General features: G+C 43.6%; 1 protein-coding gene across 1 annotated transcript; it reads left to right on the forward strand.

Annotated features, from left to right (window-relative positions):
• The first annotated feature begins 10,794 nt into the window (after window positions 1–10,794).
• Window positions 10,795–13,697, forward strand: LOC129836051 (NK1 transcription factor-related protein 2-like). The gene is made up of 2 exons (XM_055901802.1): window positions 10,795–11,222; window positions 12,282–13,697. Exons 1-2 carry the CDS (start codon window positions 11,003–11,005, stop codon window positions 12,899–12,901), a joined length of 840 nt encoding a protein of 279 aa, XP_055757777.1. The 5' UTR covers window positions 10,795–11,002; the 3' UTR covers window positions 12,902–13,697.
• Window positions 13,698–14,110: the final 413 nt, after the last annotated feature.

Genomic DNA, 14,110 nt, shown 5'->3' on the forward strand with positions numbered 1-14,110 from the left:
GAGGGGCAGTGATGCCTGCAGAGGCCAGCCATGCTGTGGCAGGGGACTAAAGAGAGGCATCTGGAGGCAGCCGCTCGGCTCCCCTGGCCTCCCTGGAGAGAGGAAAGCAGGGGAGGGGAGAGGGACCACGCTGATTTACTATCAGTGGCTTAAGAAAAACAATTCCTCCCCAATCATTTCCTGGTCTTTGACAGAGTCATGAGCCAAAGGACTGGGGAGCCAAAGGGTGAAGGTTAGGGGGTGGAACGGTCACCCTTACCCTGGTAAAAGACTTTATCCTGACTGGGTGATGTGGAGCTGATACAGTTTGTTTTTATAGGATTGTGAACGTTTTAAATCAATCTGTTTCTGATACTTATTCTTGTGTTATTATTTGGCTGTGGTAGTCATTGTACTGTAAGTTGCTGCGGAGGAGTGAACCTGTACATACTGCCTGTTATAAACTGGGTAGTTTGAGCCCTGAATTCTGATTGGCTGAAAGCCGTATACCACGGGTATGACAAAACGCTTAGTTTTACTGCTCTAATTACATTGGTTACCAATTTATAATAGCGATAATTCTCCTTGGGGGTTTGTTATATAGGGCCGATATACCACGGCTAAGGGCTGTGTTCGGGTACTCTGTTGCATCGTGCATAATAACAGCACTTAAGCCGTGGTATATTGGCCACATACTGCACCTCCTCGGGCCTTATTGCCTAAATATACAATGGATTAAAAGCTCCCCATGGTATTCACTTTACTGTTGCCCTGGACTGGGGTCAGTTCCATTCAATTGAAGCTTGCTTGCCTATTATTTTGAACAGGGTTTTCTGTCCACGTTTCGTTTGAATTCAAACAGCAGTGTGACGCATTCAGAGGTGGGTGTGCCTTGGGGAAGCTACAGTGTGGATGGATCAACAGTAATCCAGTGCACTGTCAAAGGTCACTGTCAACTCTGTAGGGAAAGGTTCCCTCAGTCATGTGTTGCCAAAGTTCCATTGGCAATCTGTTATCCTCAGTTCGTTGAGAAGGATGGGGTTGAAATGGAAGACAGGCTACAACGAACAAACACACAAAAACACACACACACACACACACACACACACACACACACACACACACACACACACACACACACACACACACACACACACACACACACACACACACACACACACACACACACACACACACACACACACACATGGCACAGACCTTGTTTGATGAAAAATAACGATCAGGGGAGAAATGAGGGAGAATCATCGAGGGAAATGGCTGATGAAGACTTTCTTGATTAGAGCAGCTTCACTTATCCAGAGCTCAGTGTAGCAATTAAACTGCCCTCAATGGGAGCTTCGTGGCACGGCACATCCCTCACGGTAAAGTTTAGACCAGACAGGAAAATACACAGTCAGGATCATGGTCGCATCATTCAACATTTCTCACTCACATTTAACATGGTTTCACAAGTATCACATTAATCTATGTTTTCCTGAATTACTTGGAACGACTTCGTTATGCATTATAACTAGTGGAGATATATTTAAAATTATATTTGATAAATATTGTATTTCATAATACTTTGAAACATTCACACATTATGGGATAGTCAAGTCCATGCATCTCAGTTTAATCCTTGATATTTACCAATACATTAGAGCAGTCTCAATGGGACTGGGATAAGTCTGTCTGTTAGGGTGTGGAATGAAAGAGGAGGAAGGGGAAATGGGGGTAAGCGGCCTGTGTGTGTCAGTCTTTGAATAGTTTATCTTTACCCGTCACTCTCTCTTAACTCAGTCAGCAACCTTTGACCTCTGTGGACGTTCAGCACACACACTTAGAGAAAGGGGCTAGCGCCAACACAGGAACACAGTAGTCAGATGCCTTATCGCTATACACACACACACACACACACACACACACACACACACACACACACACACACACACACACACACACACACACACACACACACACACACACACACACACACACACACACACACACACACACACACACAATACAAGCCAATTATTAATTCAAATCCCCAGTGAATAAAGCAATAAAGCTCCAGGACTCTGCCATCTGACTCGACACACCTACCTTCCAGTGGTACATGGCTGATCTTTTCAATCACTCTATTTCCACTACCACCATGACAGTGTGTTTGTCTTCAAATCAGATCGCTGTCTTAGCTCACGATAAAGGAGAGACTAGGCCATTCATGTATATGTTGTCTTGGCGATGCAGTTGTACATAGTGGACAGTTACATAAACTCAGCAACAAAAAAAAGAAACGTCCTCTCACTGTCAACTGCGTTTATTTTCAGCAAACTTAACATGTGTAAATATTTGTATGAACATAACAAGATTCAACAACTGTGACATAAACTGAACAAGTTCCACAGACATGTGACTAACAGAAATTGAATAATGTGTCCCTGAACAAAGGGGGGGGGGGGGGGGTTTAAAATCAAAAGTAACAATCAGTATCTGGTGTGGCCACCAGCTGCATTAATTACTGCAGTGCAGCTCCTCCTCATGGACTGCACCAGATTTTCCAGTTCTGGCTGTGAGATGTTACCTCACTCTCCCACCAAGGCATCTGGGGGGAATGGCCCTAGCCCTCACCCTCCGATCCATCAGGTCCCAGATGTGCTCAATGGGATTGAGATCCGGGCTCTTCGCTGGCTATGGCAGAACACTGACATTCCTGTCTTGCAGGAAATCACGCACAGAACGAGCAGTATTTCTGGAGGCATTGTCATGCTGGAGGGTTATGTCAGGAGGAGCCTGCAGGAAGGGTATCACATGAGGGACGAGGATGTCTTCCCTGTAACGCACAGCGTTGAGATTGCCTGCAATGACAACAAGCTCAGTCCGATGATGCTGTGACACACTGCCCCAGACCAAGACGGACCCTCCACCTCCAAATCGGTCTCGCTCCAGAGTACAGGCCTCAGTGTAACGATCATTCCTTCAATGATAAACGCGAATCCGACCATCACCCCTGGTGAGACAAAACCGTGACTCGTCAGTGAAGAGCACTTTTTTCCAGTCCTGTCTGGTACAGCGACGGTGGGTTTGTGCCCATAGGCGACATTGTTGCTGGTGATGTCTGGTGAGGACCCGCCTTACAACAGGCCTACAAGCTCTCAGTCCAGCCTCTCTCAGCCTATTACGGACAGTCTGAGCACTGATGGAGGGATTGTGCGTTCCTGGTGTAACTCAGGCAGTTGTTGTTCCCATCTTGTACCTGTCACGCAGGTGTGATGTTCAGATGTACCAATCCTGTGCAGGTGTTGTTACACGTGGTCTGCCACTGCGAGGATGATCAGCTGTCCATCCTGTCTCCCTGAGGCGCTGTCTTAGGCGTCTCACAGTACGGACATTGCAATTTATTGCCCTGGCCACATCTGCAATCCTCATGCCTCCTTGCAGCATGCCTAAGACACGTTCACACAGATGAGCAGGGACCCTGGCCATCTTTCTTTTGGTGTTTTTCAGAGTAAGTAGAAAGGCCTCTTTGGTGTCCTAAGTTTTCATAACTGTGACCTTAATTGCCTACCATCTGTAAGCTGTTAGTGTCTTAACGACCGTTCCACAGGTGCATGTTCATTAATTGTTTATGGTTCATTGAACAAGCATGGGAAACAGTGTTTAAACCCTTTACAATGAAGATCTGTGAGGTTATTTTGATTTTTAGGAATTATCTTTGAAAGACACGGTCCTGAAAAAGGCACGTTTCTTTTTTTGCTCAGTTTATGTAGCTGATTTAGGATGTCATCACCAATTAGAACAGTGATATGGGGTGAATTGTTGTTAGTTAGGCTAGGCTACGTAGGAAGGTATAGCTCTGACCATTGGCTGAATAATACTCTGAGTGTACTAAACATTAAGAACACCTGCTCTTTCCATGACAAAGACTGACCAGGTGAGTCCAGTTGAAAATGATGAATCCTTATTGATGTTACTTGTTAAATCCACTTCAATCAGTGTAGATGAAGAGGAGGAGACAGGTTAAAGAAAGATTTTTAAGCCTTGAGACAATTGAGATATGGATTGTGTATGTGTGCCATTCAGAGGGTGAATGGGCAAGAGTGCCTTTAAACGGGGTATGGTAGTAGGTGCCAGGCGCACCGGATTGAGTCTGTCAAGAACTGCAATGGTGGTGGATTTTTTTTCATGCTCGACAGTTTCCCGTGTGTATCAACAATGGTCCACCACCCAAATGACATCCAGCCAACTTGACACAATGTCACACCCTGGCCTTAGTTATCTTTGTTTTCTTTATTATTTTATTTAGGTCAGGGTGTGACATGGGGGATGTATGTGTTTTGTATTGTCTAGGGGGTTTTGTATGTTTATGGGTGCTGTGGCTTAGTTGGTTAAAGTGTCTAGTCTAGGTGTATGTATGTCTATGGTTGCCTAGATTGGTTCTCAATTAGAGACAGCTGTCTTTCGTTGTCTCTGATTGGGAACCATATTTAGGCAGCCATATTCATTAGGTAGTTCGTGGGTGATTCTCTATGTCTAAGTTGCCTGTGTCTGCACTTATTGTTTATATAGCTTCACGTTTGTTGTTTTGTTTAGTTTGTAAAGTGTTCTTCGTCTTCGTTAATTAAATATGTATTCATTTCACGCTGCGCCTTGATCCTACTCTCTTCAATGTTACGACGATCGTGACACACAACTGTGGGAAGCATTGGAGTCAACATGGGCCAACATCCCTGTGGAATGCTTTCGACACCTTGTAGAGTCCATGCCCCCTTCGGAAGGTGTTCTTAATGTTTTGTACGCTGAGTGTATACTTTCACATCCAACAAGACGTCAGACCAATGGATGAGGAATTGAATTGTATCCCTGTCTCTCCTAATCACCATTATGCACCCAAATGGATTACAAAATTGGCAGTTACTGAGTTTGGTTTGGACTACCTCACTTGTGCAGACACCAAGTTCAAAGGTCATGAGCGTTGATCTTGAGAAAACACAGAGGTCAGGGCCACAGATTTCATTAGCCCTTTGACCTGACTCAAATGACAGATGACACATGTATGAGAACATCTCTGATTAGTTTTCTGTGGGCTGCTCAATGGACTCAACCAATATGACCCAACAATCAATCATGTAACTCCTCATGCCTGAATTCTGATCAAATCTCTGATTCAAGGTTTGGAATACAAGGGTCTGGATAGTCCATGATAAAGGCACAAGGAGGGAACGTCAGTATTGTATCCTTCATGCGAAATTATCGACCGAACTGAGAGACTGACTGGACAGATGTCACAATGAGAAGAACCGACACAAAATAGACCTCTTTTATAATTCACATTTGATTGTCATCCATACACATTGACTAATTTCCAATAGAAACATACAAAACTTCTGTGTAATTATTGAATTCCAGATGCAGTTTAGGCCCACCATAGCTAGCTAACGACGTAGTATTTGGCAAGGACATAGAAACAAATATGAGATAACAGTCAATGGAGAAATATGAAGGGACAAACACAATCTGTTTCTACACTAGATAGATATAAATGAAACCCCACCCCCCTACTTTACATCACGCCTGTTCTGCCTCATCCACCGCCGCTCCCCTTCCACAGCTCAATGAAGACAAATCCCGTCCCTACAATTTATATTTCCTAATTGTAATTAGTAAGAATTATCAATTATGGTTAGTGCCTAATTGCCCTTCATAAAGACAGTTCCCCAGGTTTAAACTGGTCCATTTAAATAATGTAACTAATAGCTCTTGCCTTTACGTGGCGGATGCATCTTCATTGTTTGGTGCGCTGCAGCCTGATAGTCGCTCGTAATTTAAACGGGGAAATCAAGTGAAGGAGTGCAGGTGGCGTCGGGGGAGTCATTATTGTTAATGAATTATGATGTGACCTTCTCAGAACAATGGCTGATCAATGCTAGCATTGACTGACAGTGGAGCCACCACAGCTGACAGCTATTACACACCGACCTCCCCCTCTGGAAAGATGGAAGCAAGTTATCTAGCTTGGAACTGTGTGTGTGTGTGTGTTTACAGGGCCACCTTGGCTACTGAACTGTTGTCAGTGTTTAACCTCCCAAGCCAGAGAAGACCCAATCCGTGCTATCTTCTAGCCAAGCGTTGACTTGAAATACTGCTTCATCTTAGTTCAGAGGGCATGTTACTTCCAGAGGTAAAGTATACAATGTAGACTAGAGCCTTCACAGGTCAATGTACTGTGATCTTAATTAAAAGATTATGGAAGAGAAAAATGGCATGAGATGTACAATGAAAATTAAAAAGCCTATGGCTATCCACATGGATGTATTGGAGCAGTGCCTTGCAATTGATTTCTGGGTGATGCACGTTGCATACCTGCAGTGGTTTGAGGCTGTAAATGCCTGAGGAAAAGCATTAATATGTGTGTGTTTTCAGTGGGACAGAAGCCAGTTCAAATCAGGGCCTTCCTCTCACATTGTCACTGCTGCTCAGGGGTAAATTACAGTGCATTGATAGAAAATGGAGGTAGCTTTGCTTCCCATCTCTACGCACTAGCATATGGGGCCTGGCCCACAATTAGTGTTTTTGATCCCTACACTCTTAGAAAAAAAGGGTTCCAAAAGGGTTCTTCAACTGTCCCCATAGCAGAACCCTTTTTGGATCCAGGTAGAACCCTTTTGAGTTCCATGTAAAACCCTCTGTGGAAAGGGTTCTACATAGAACCCAAAATGGTTCTACATGGAACAAGAGAAAACAGGTCAGGAATGTGACACATCCCCTTTTTCCCTCAGAGCAGGCTCAATTCGTTGGGGCATTGACTCTACAAGGTGTCGAAAGCATTCCACTGGGATGCTGGCCCATGTTGACTCCAATGCTTCCCAAAGTTGAGTCAAGTTGGCTGGATGTCCTTTGGGTGGTAGACCATTGTTAATACACATGGGAAACTGTCAAGCGTGAAAAATCCACCACCATTGCAGTTCCTGACAGACTCAATCCGGTGTGCCTGGCACCTACTACCATACCCCGTTCAAAGGCACTCTTGCCCATTCACCCTCTGAATGGCACACATACACAATCCATGTCTCAATTGTCTCAAGGCTTAAAAATATGTTATTTACCTGTCTCCTCCCCTTCATCTACACTGATTGAAGTGGATTTAACAAGTGACATCAATAAGGGATCATAGCTTTCACCTGGATTCACCTGGTCAGTCTGTGTCATGGAAAGAGCAGTGCTTAATGTTTAGTACACTCAGTGCATGTTGTTATTGGTGAACAGGATGTGTTGAACTGACCTTTACCTCGCCATGACAGGGGCGCTCCATGACTGAGAGTGTCCCTCAGGGTAATTTACCCCTCCCACCCCCTCCACCCCCTCACGTCGCCCTCCGTCCCCTCCAACGATGGAGTCAACCCCTTTACAAATCACCCCCAACTTTACACATCTGCTGCCTGTCAGCATCTGCCAGAGGCACTCACCCGTCCCGGCCGTAATGAAAAACTCTCATTACGGCCCCCAACAGGTACAGAGGCCGTTAGGACAATTACTGGGCAATGCCACTGACCTTGTAGTCACAGTCAAACTAAAGCAGAGGTCTCTAACTCCAGGTCTGGTGGTGCCCATAGGTGTGGTGTGGTTACTAGGCATAACTGAACCTGTGTTAGTGGAGAGGGTTGTATTCTATCCATCTACGGCTTCACTGCAGCCAACACAGACACAGCGTGTGGGGAGGTGATATCTGTATGGCGCATGGCTTGGCTCGGTTTGGTTCGCTGGGGATGGGATTTTGCATTGAACTCACATCAGAAAAGGTGCCAGTAACTTGGGCTGGCTGGGTTGCAGTATTGGGGGAATAAGAGATCATTGAACTTTGGTTGAATTTACAAAGCAAGTGTTTAAGTCATTGTATGCATCTGTATCATTTCAACTTTCCTAAAAATCTAAATCATACATAATCATTCCCTTCTTGCGTATGTGTCTTCTTGGCTGTACTATGCAACATGACTAAACATTCCTGAGAGTCTGGAAGTGAAGCCATGGAGGAGACCCTAAGTGCTTTAGTGTTTAGGAAGCACAGTGGAGGTAACAAGTAGCTCTGACGGTACCTAACACTCACTGATCCTCTTTGTGTGCTGCACTTTACAGTGGGACAGGGGAGACAGGAGGACAAAAGAGACACAGTAGCCTGTCAATGGAAACCACCCTCACAATGTGACTCCTGCCATTAGACAAATTATCCGACATTTAGCAGACTGGGGCAGCCTCCCTGGTGAGTTAATGACTTTATTGGCCCTGGTGGGGGATCCTGGATGGAAGTGTGCCCCCTGGCACCCCAGGAGCTCTGGCTGGGTCTGCGGTCCCCCTCTGATCTCTGGCTCTGCCCACTGTCACCGCATACAAGGCCAGCTGCTGTCACCGTCCTCTGATGTCTACCTGGTCCCTCTTTGTCCCCGGGGCCGTGCTTTGTGTACTGGCCTCATGCAAACAGATGTCCGGCCACAGGAAGTTGTAAACCTCCAGCGTGCAGTGCTCTATTCATATGGAGCCCCCACAGTAACTGTAGCTGTGCCATCGCCATACACATGCTAATGTAGAAAAACAGGATCCTCAGGAGGGGAGTGCTTTAACAAATGTTTTACTATGTAACTACTATGGATCATGCCAGTCCACCAGACTACGACTGGCAGGAACAAAGCAGCCATGTAGAGTTGTAATCACCCATAGTCATAAACTATGCAGGACCAGGGAGGAAATGGTAGATGGAGAATAATTTGGGAGACCATTTAACAGTGTGTAAATTTGTTTTTGGTCTACTTCCTCACTAACATAGACAGGAACCATAGCTAAATAGGGCTTCTGTTTGCCTCCTTCACCCATAAGAGTGCACAGGTAGGACCTCACATACGTTTCTGTGGTAGAGACTGTCACTTGCTATTCCCACCCGGAAGCAGGAGCTTTGGAATTTTTATTTCAAATTATCCCATGCACTCACTCTTTAACAGAGACATTACTGCCTCTTGAGCCAGGGTTAACAATAACTTCTTCCTCGTTTGGGTTAACTTCATCGTAGTTTGTTTTGTGGGCTGAGAAAGGAAAAGCTTACACAAAATGTATACTTCATAAAATATGTCAAGTTTATATTAAACTAATAATAATCTGAGTAAAACAAATACAGCATTCCAATCAGTAGTCAATCAATAGTATGACACAAGATACAATGTTCACTTTCAGTAAGTTATATTAAAGACTGGCATAACTAGCTCCAGAGCTTGTAAGTTAAACTACCTCAGAAAACTCAAGTCTAGTAGATCTTCAGCATCCAAAAGAATAATAATGTTTTATCATTCTACTCATGCACATGTGCATAGCATAGTGGTGGGGGAAATGCAGCGACTGCAGCCTATCAGAAGAGTTGGGGCGTGGCTTATTGGGGCCGTGGCTTTAAGTTTGTCATTTTTTGGCCACCCTTGAGAATGAATATCATTCCAGTTAATGCGTTAGCAGAAGATGACAATGGCACCAGAACATCTTCTCTCTTCCTCTGCCAATCTTCTGTCCATCTTTAACTGTTGCACCAACATGGTTAGGAGATCACTTTCACCAGCAGTCAGGCCTCCACATACCGCTTCTCCACACATCTTCCAGTCTGCTTTATCTCCATTCTCCTCTCATTCTCTGGGTCAATAGGTAACTTTAGCCTCCATCTGCCCAGAGTAGTGCTGTAGTTTTACAGGATATTGACAATTGATCCTACTTTACATAATATACATACACTTGCATGGTGCACATAGACTAAAACGCATGCAAGGCACACGCACACACACCCACACACACATACACAGTATTTTACCATTGTTTACTAAAAATACACTTCAATATCATTTAATAAAATGATCTAAAAGGGTCATTCAAGCAATAATACTTATAATAGTTTACACATTTTAGTTATGGCTTGGCCTTCTAACCTAAAAACGACGCTCTGTAATGATGGTCAGTTTTATCAGTGATTGACATCCGCTGTGAATATTGACCCAGTGCTGGTTTCACCATTTCGGCCATCGCTAGGCTTCAATGTTTAAAACAATCCTATGCCACTGTGCATTCAATTCTAATCCCAAATATGTAGGGGCCAATCGATTTATTGTGAACATGAATATCTCACAAAACGAGAGAAAATAGTCAGACAACATACTATATATGCGTTTGCTCATTGTGGGGCAGACTTCCCTGTAATCATGTGGATCATAGTTCATTTGTATAATAAATAATCCACTTTAAGATATAATTAGATTACAGAACTGTTGGGTTATCCAAATGTATTAGTATTGGAAATCTATCCCAAACAAACCAAACTAAATACTATCTATCCCAAACAAACGCAATAGATACGCCATAGTGACTGAGGTCTCGCTTTATTTTTGTTGTGTGCACTAACTAGGCTTTTTGGTGTCTCTTTTGAAGACAGCAACAGCAAAATCTGCCTACATGTGAAAAATGACAAAGCAACATTTTCAAACATTGAAACATTCACACTTTTTACAGATGATAATACTATTTTAAAAAACGAATCATGGAGGGGAAATAGAGGATTGTATCACCAATCATTTTCATGGCAGAAGGCTTTTGCCAAACATTTTTATTTAGCAACCTGTCACCTCTTCACTTTCGGTAAAGGGTCAAATATCATTGGATTTAATGATATGGGTGATTATCGACGAAATGATTTAAGTCAATTACAGGAGGTCTTGTGAAAGGCTAATGTGGCTGTCACGTGGGAGCCAGAAACCGCGTCTCTTCGAATCGAGCGGAGAGGAGACGCTTTAAAGATCTCACTCCCCTCACTCATCGACCTTCATTTGTCCAGACTGACATAGAAATCTGAGGGCAGGTGCATTTTATGGGACAGACAGTTGACTAGTTTAACCAACGTTTAAAGAAGTGTAGAAAGTATGCCAAGTGACTACCCAGATGCGTAATAGCGCGCGAGAGTTCTCACCTCTTACCACTGATCAATTTGGAGGGATTTAAAAGGATGTTGGATTCCAATGAGTCTAATGTGAAAATGACATCTAGTCATAGGATTTCTTTTTCTATAATTGATATAATGGACCCAAATAAATTTAATAGCAAGAAGATACTCGAACTTTTCCCAACAAAGGATACGTTTCCTTCGCAGAACTTACGAGTGGCACGTTTGGAAGAGGATGCTGGCGCAGATGGAGTGCCGCCACTTGTGCGCACGGAAGCAGCAGGTAAAGATATCACAAAACTACAGACAACAATTTATTTTTGGTACAGGTATACCCGCTGTTTTTTGTTTTGTTTTAGGGGAAAATAGAGAATCAACAGACGTATATAGCCCACGTAATGTGGAATATTCGTTCAGTTCAGCATAACATATTTGTTTAGCATTATTACATGAATAATGTCCATATAACTTATTTTCAACATAGGGATTCAATACATTATATAATATGTCCATAGTTAATACGACGTAGGCCTAATAGCCAATATGAGAAACATCTATAGCTTCTTGGTTCACTGACCAACTAAGAGTGTGGCTATTTTATATCAGATAAAATGTTGTCATCTCTATATGACCTTCCCTTAATTTTCAAGGCTACGTTTCCTTTTAAGAAACCCACAAAGGGTTGCTCCCGCTACCCGTGTGTGTGATTGGCATTGGGACAGGCTGGCCAGATAATTGTTGAAATCGTCCCATTGAGGATGCCTCCGCTCGCTTTGATCGATATCCCATTACTGCATCCTGCATATCTCCCTCCAGCACCTTGCAGGTACAAACTTCAAACCACATCCCTTTCTGATCCTAAATATCATTCGATTAAAACTTCCCTTTAAATAGATTAGATTTATCGATCCACTAACAAATATGAAACTCCATTAGCACGTCATAGGTAGATGGTGGAGCTGGATTTGGCCTGGATTTCTTTCCTCAACATGACATTTGAGGCGATTTGTGATAAATACATTATTTGGGGATTAGAGGCTAAGCCACCCATAGTCCCCTTCTTAACCCTCGCTTCGTCCCACTCGCACAAGTCCTGATTGTAATCAAACACATTTTACAGTTATTCTATTAGGTAGGCCTATTTTAGACTATGTATTGGTTTTAGGGATTTCAGACAGAGTCTTAAATATACTTATATTTTCAATTTCAAGGATAGTCTTTTCTTTTTCTAATTCTTACTTTACGCAAGGATCTCAAATTAGTCTCTGTAGTCCCAGACCTAGAACATTGCTGTAGAAGGCAACGCGATTTACAGTGCTAATGTTCATGTTTGTGTTCACAGGTGAAGACACAGGGACTGACCACTCAAGTAGCGCAGATCTTAAGCACCAGGCAGCCGTCAACAACCCACTTTCAGTACACTCAACGACTGAGCCAGAGGAGCAAGAAGAGGGGGCCGGGGACAGCATCAGCAGCAGCGTCGGAACTTCAGCCACACATGACCCCTCGCCTCACAAACGGCGGCGCTCGGATCACGGTTGCGCCAAGCCGCGACGCGCCAGGACTGCCTTCACATACGAACAACTGGTGGCCCTGGAGAACAAATTCCGCTCTACGAAATACCTGTCAGTGTGTGACAGACTCAACCTGGCTCTGTCCCTCAGCCTCACCGAGACGCAGGTCAAGATCTGGTTCCAGAACAGAAGAACCAAGTGGAAGAAACAGAACCCGGGCGCGGACAGCACGATGTCGCCTGGGTCGAACTCTTTGGTCAGCGTCAACCCATGTCCTGTGACTTGTGTCTCGAGTTCAGCCAGTTACCAAACTTTCCCGTCCTTCAGCTCTGGGAATATGATCTTCCACACTGCCGCGGTTCCTTTGTCGTCCACTGGAGGGCTGTTACATCACTTCTTGCCCAATGGTTATCATCTCCAGCCGTCCTACTTTACCCCACATTTATGAGACATGACCTACTTCGTCTATGGTGACTTGAGGATGGACACAGAGAGATAGTATTATAACTAGGTATTGGACTCTCTCTCACTAAAGTGACGGTCTGTTGAACGATGTCATGACAGACAGTCTGCACCCTCAAATGATAACCAGAAGAATAACTTCAGACTCCTCCCACTGGGCAAAAACTGGTTGAATCAATGTTGTTTCCATGTCATTTCAACCCCCCCCCCCCAAATCAATGTGATGACATTGAATTAACATGGAAAGCTGATTGGACTTGCAAAAAGTCATCAACATAAGGGAATTTCGTCCTTTTTTCACTCAACTTTTAAAGTCCAATGACCAGGTCACATTTTTGGTTGATTTCACGTTGAATTCACATGAGTTGGTAACTAGACGTTGAACTGACCTCTGTGCCCAGTGGGTTGTTCGATGATGGTCGTGACAGAAATGTCGGGACAGAGCCTTTTCTGACACATGGGTGGTGAACAAGACTATTTGTCTTTACTGTATCTGATGATGTATACCAACAGTTCATGTGGAGATCTTGCTGTACAGCTGCTTATCATGGAGGGCCAAATAAATATGCAAACCTGCTGCATGCAGATATCTACATAATTAAGATCCTTCAGTGTATGTAGGAACTATAGAGATTGTTGGCCTGCCATAATGAACTTAACCAATATCCCGTTTTCTCTATCCCTGTATTTAACTCTATCTGTAGCAAAATGTGGCATGATACAAACCATCTCTCCTTACGGTATGTTTGGGTCTGTCACTCACAAGATTTCACTGTTCATATCTGTCCATTTTAAAAGGAACACATGTAAATTAAAACATATATAGAGTACTAATATTTGATGAATTATGTTTTTTCTTGTTGCTAGTTGCTAGCAAATGGAATTAATTGTTCAAAACCAGAGAATTTAGACTGTCCAGGAATGAACTACGATCATAGAGGAAATGCTGGTGAAGGAGGTTCAATGTAGATCAGATGAATTTGTCTCAATACCCGTTCAGGCCAGTATAGCTCCATGTTATTGATGTCACACATTCACTTTTTACTCCACTACAAATAATATTTAGTTTACAATGATTGACTCAATTGCTGAATTCGGGTAAATCATTAACATTGACTAGGGTCCATGTTTCTGGTGATAATGCATTTGAGATGAGTGTTGGTGAAATGCTTTTTGGGTCACAATAGGTTGATTA

The sequence above is a fragment of the Salvelinus fontinalis genome, chromosome 37 (assembly GCF_029448725.1).
Source record: "Salvelinus fontinalis isolate EN_2023a chromosome 37, ASM2944872v1, whole genome shotgun sequence".
In the NCBI taxonomy this organism is placed as follows: domain Eukaryota; kingdom Metazoa; phylum Chordata; class Actinopteri; order Salmoniformes; family Salmonidae; genus Salvelinus; species Salvelinus fontinalis.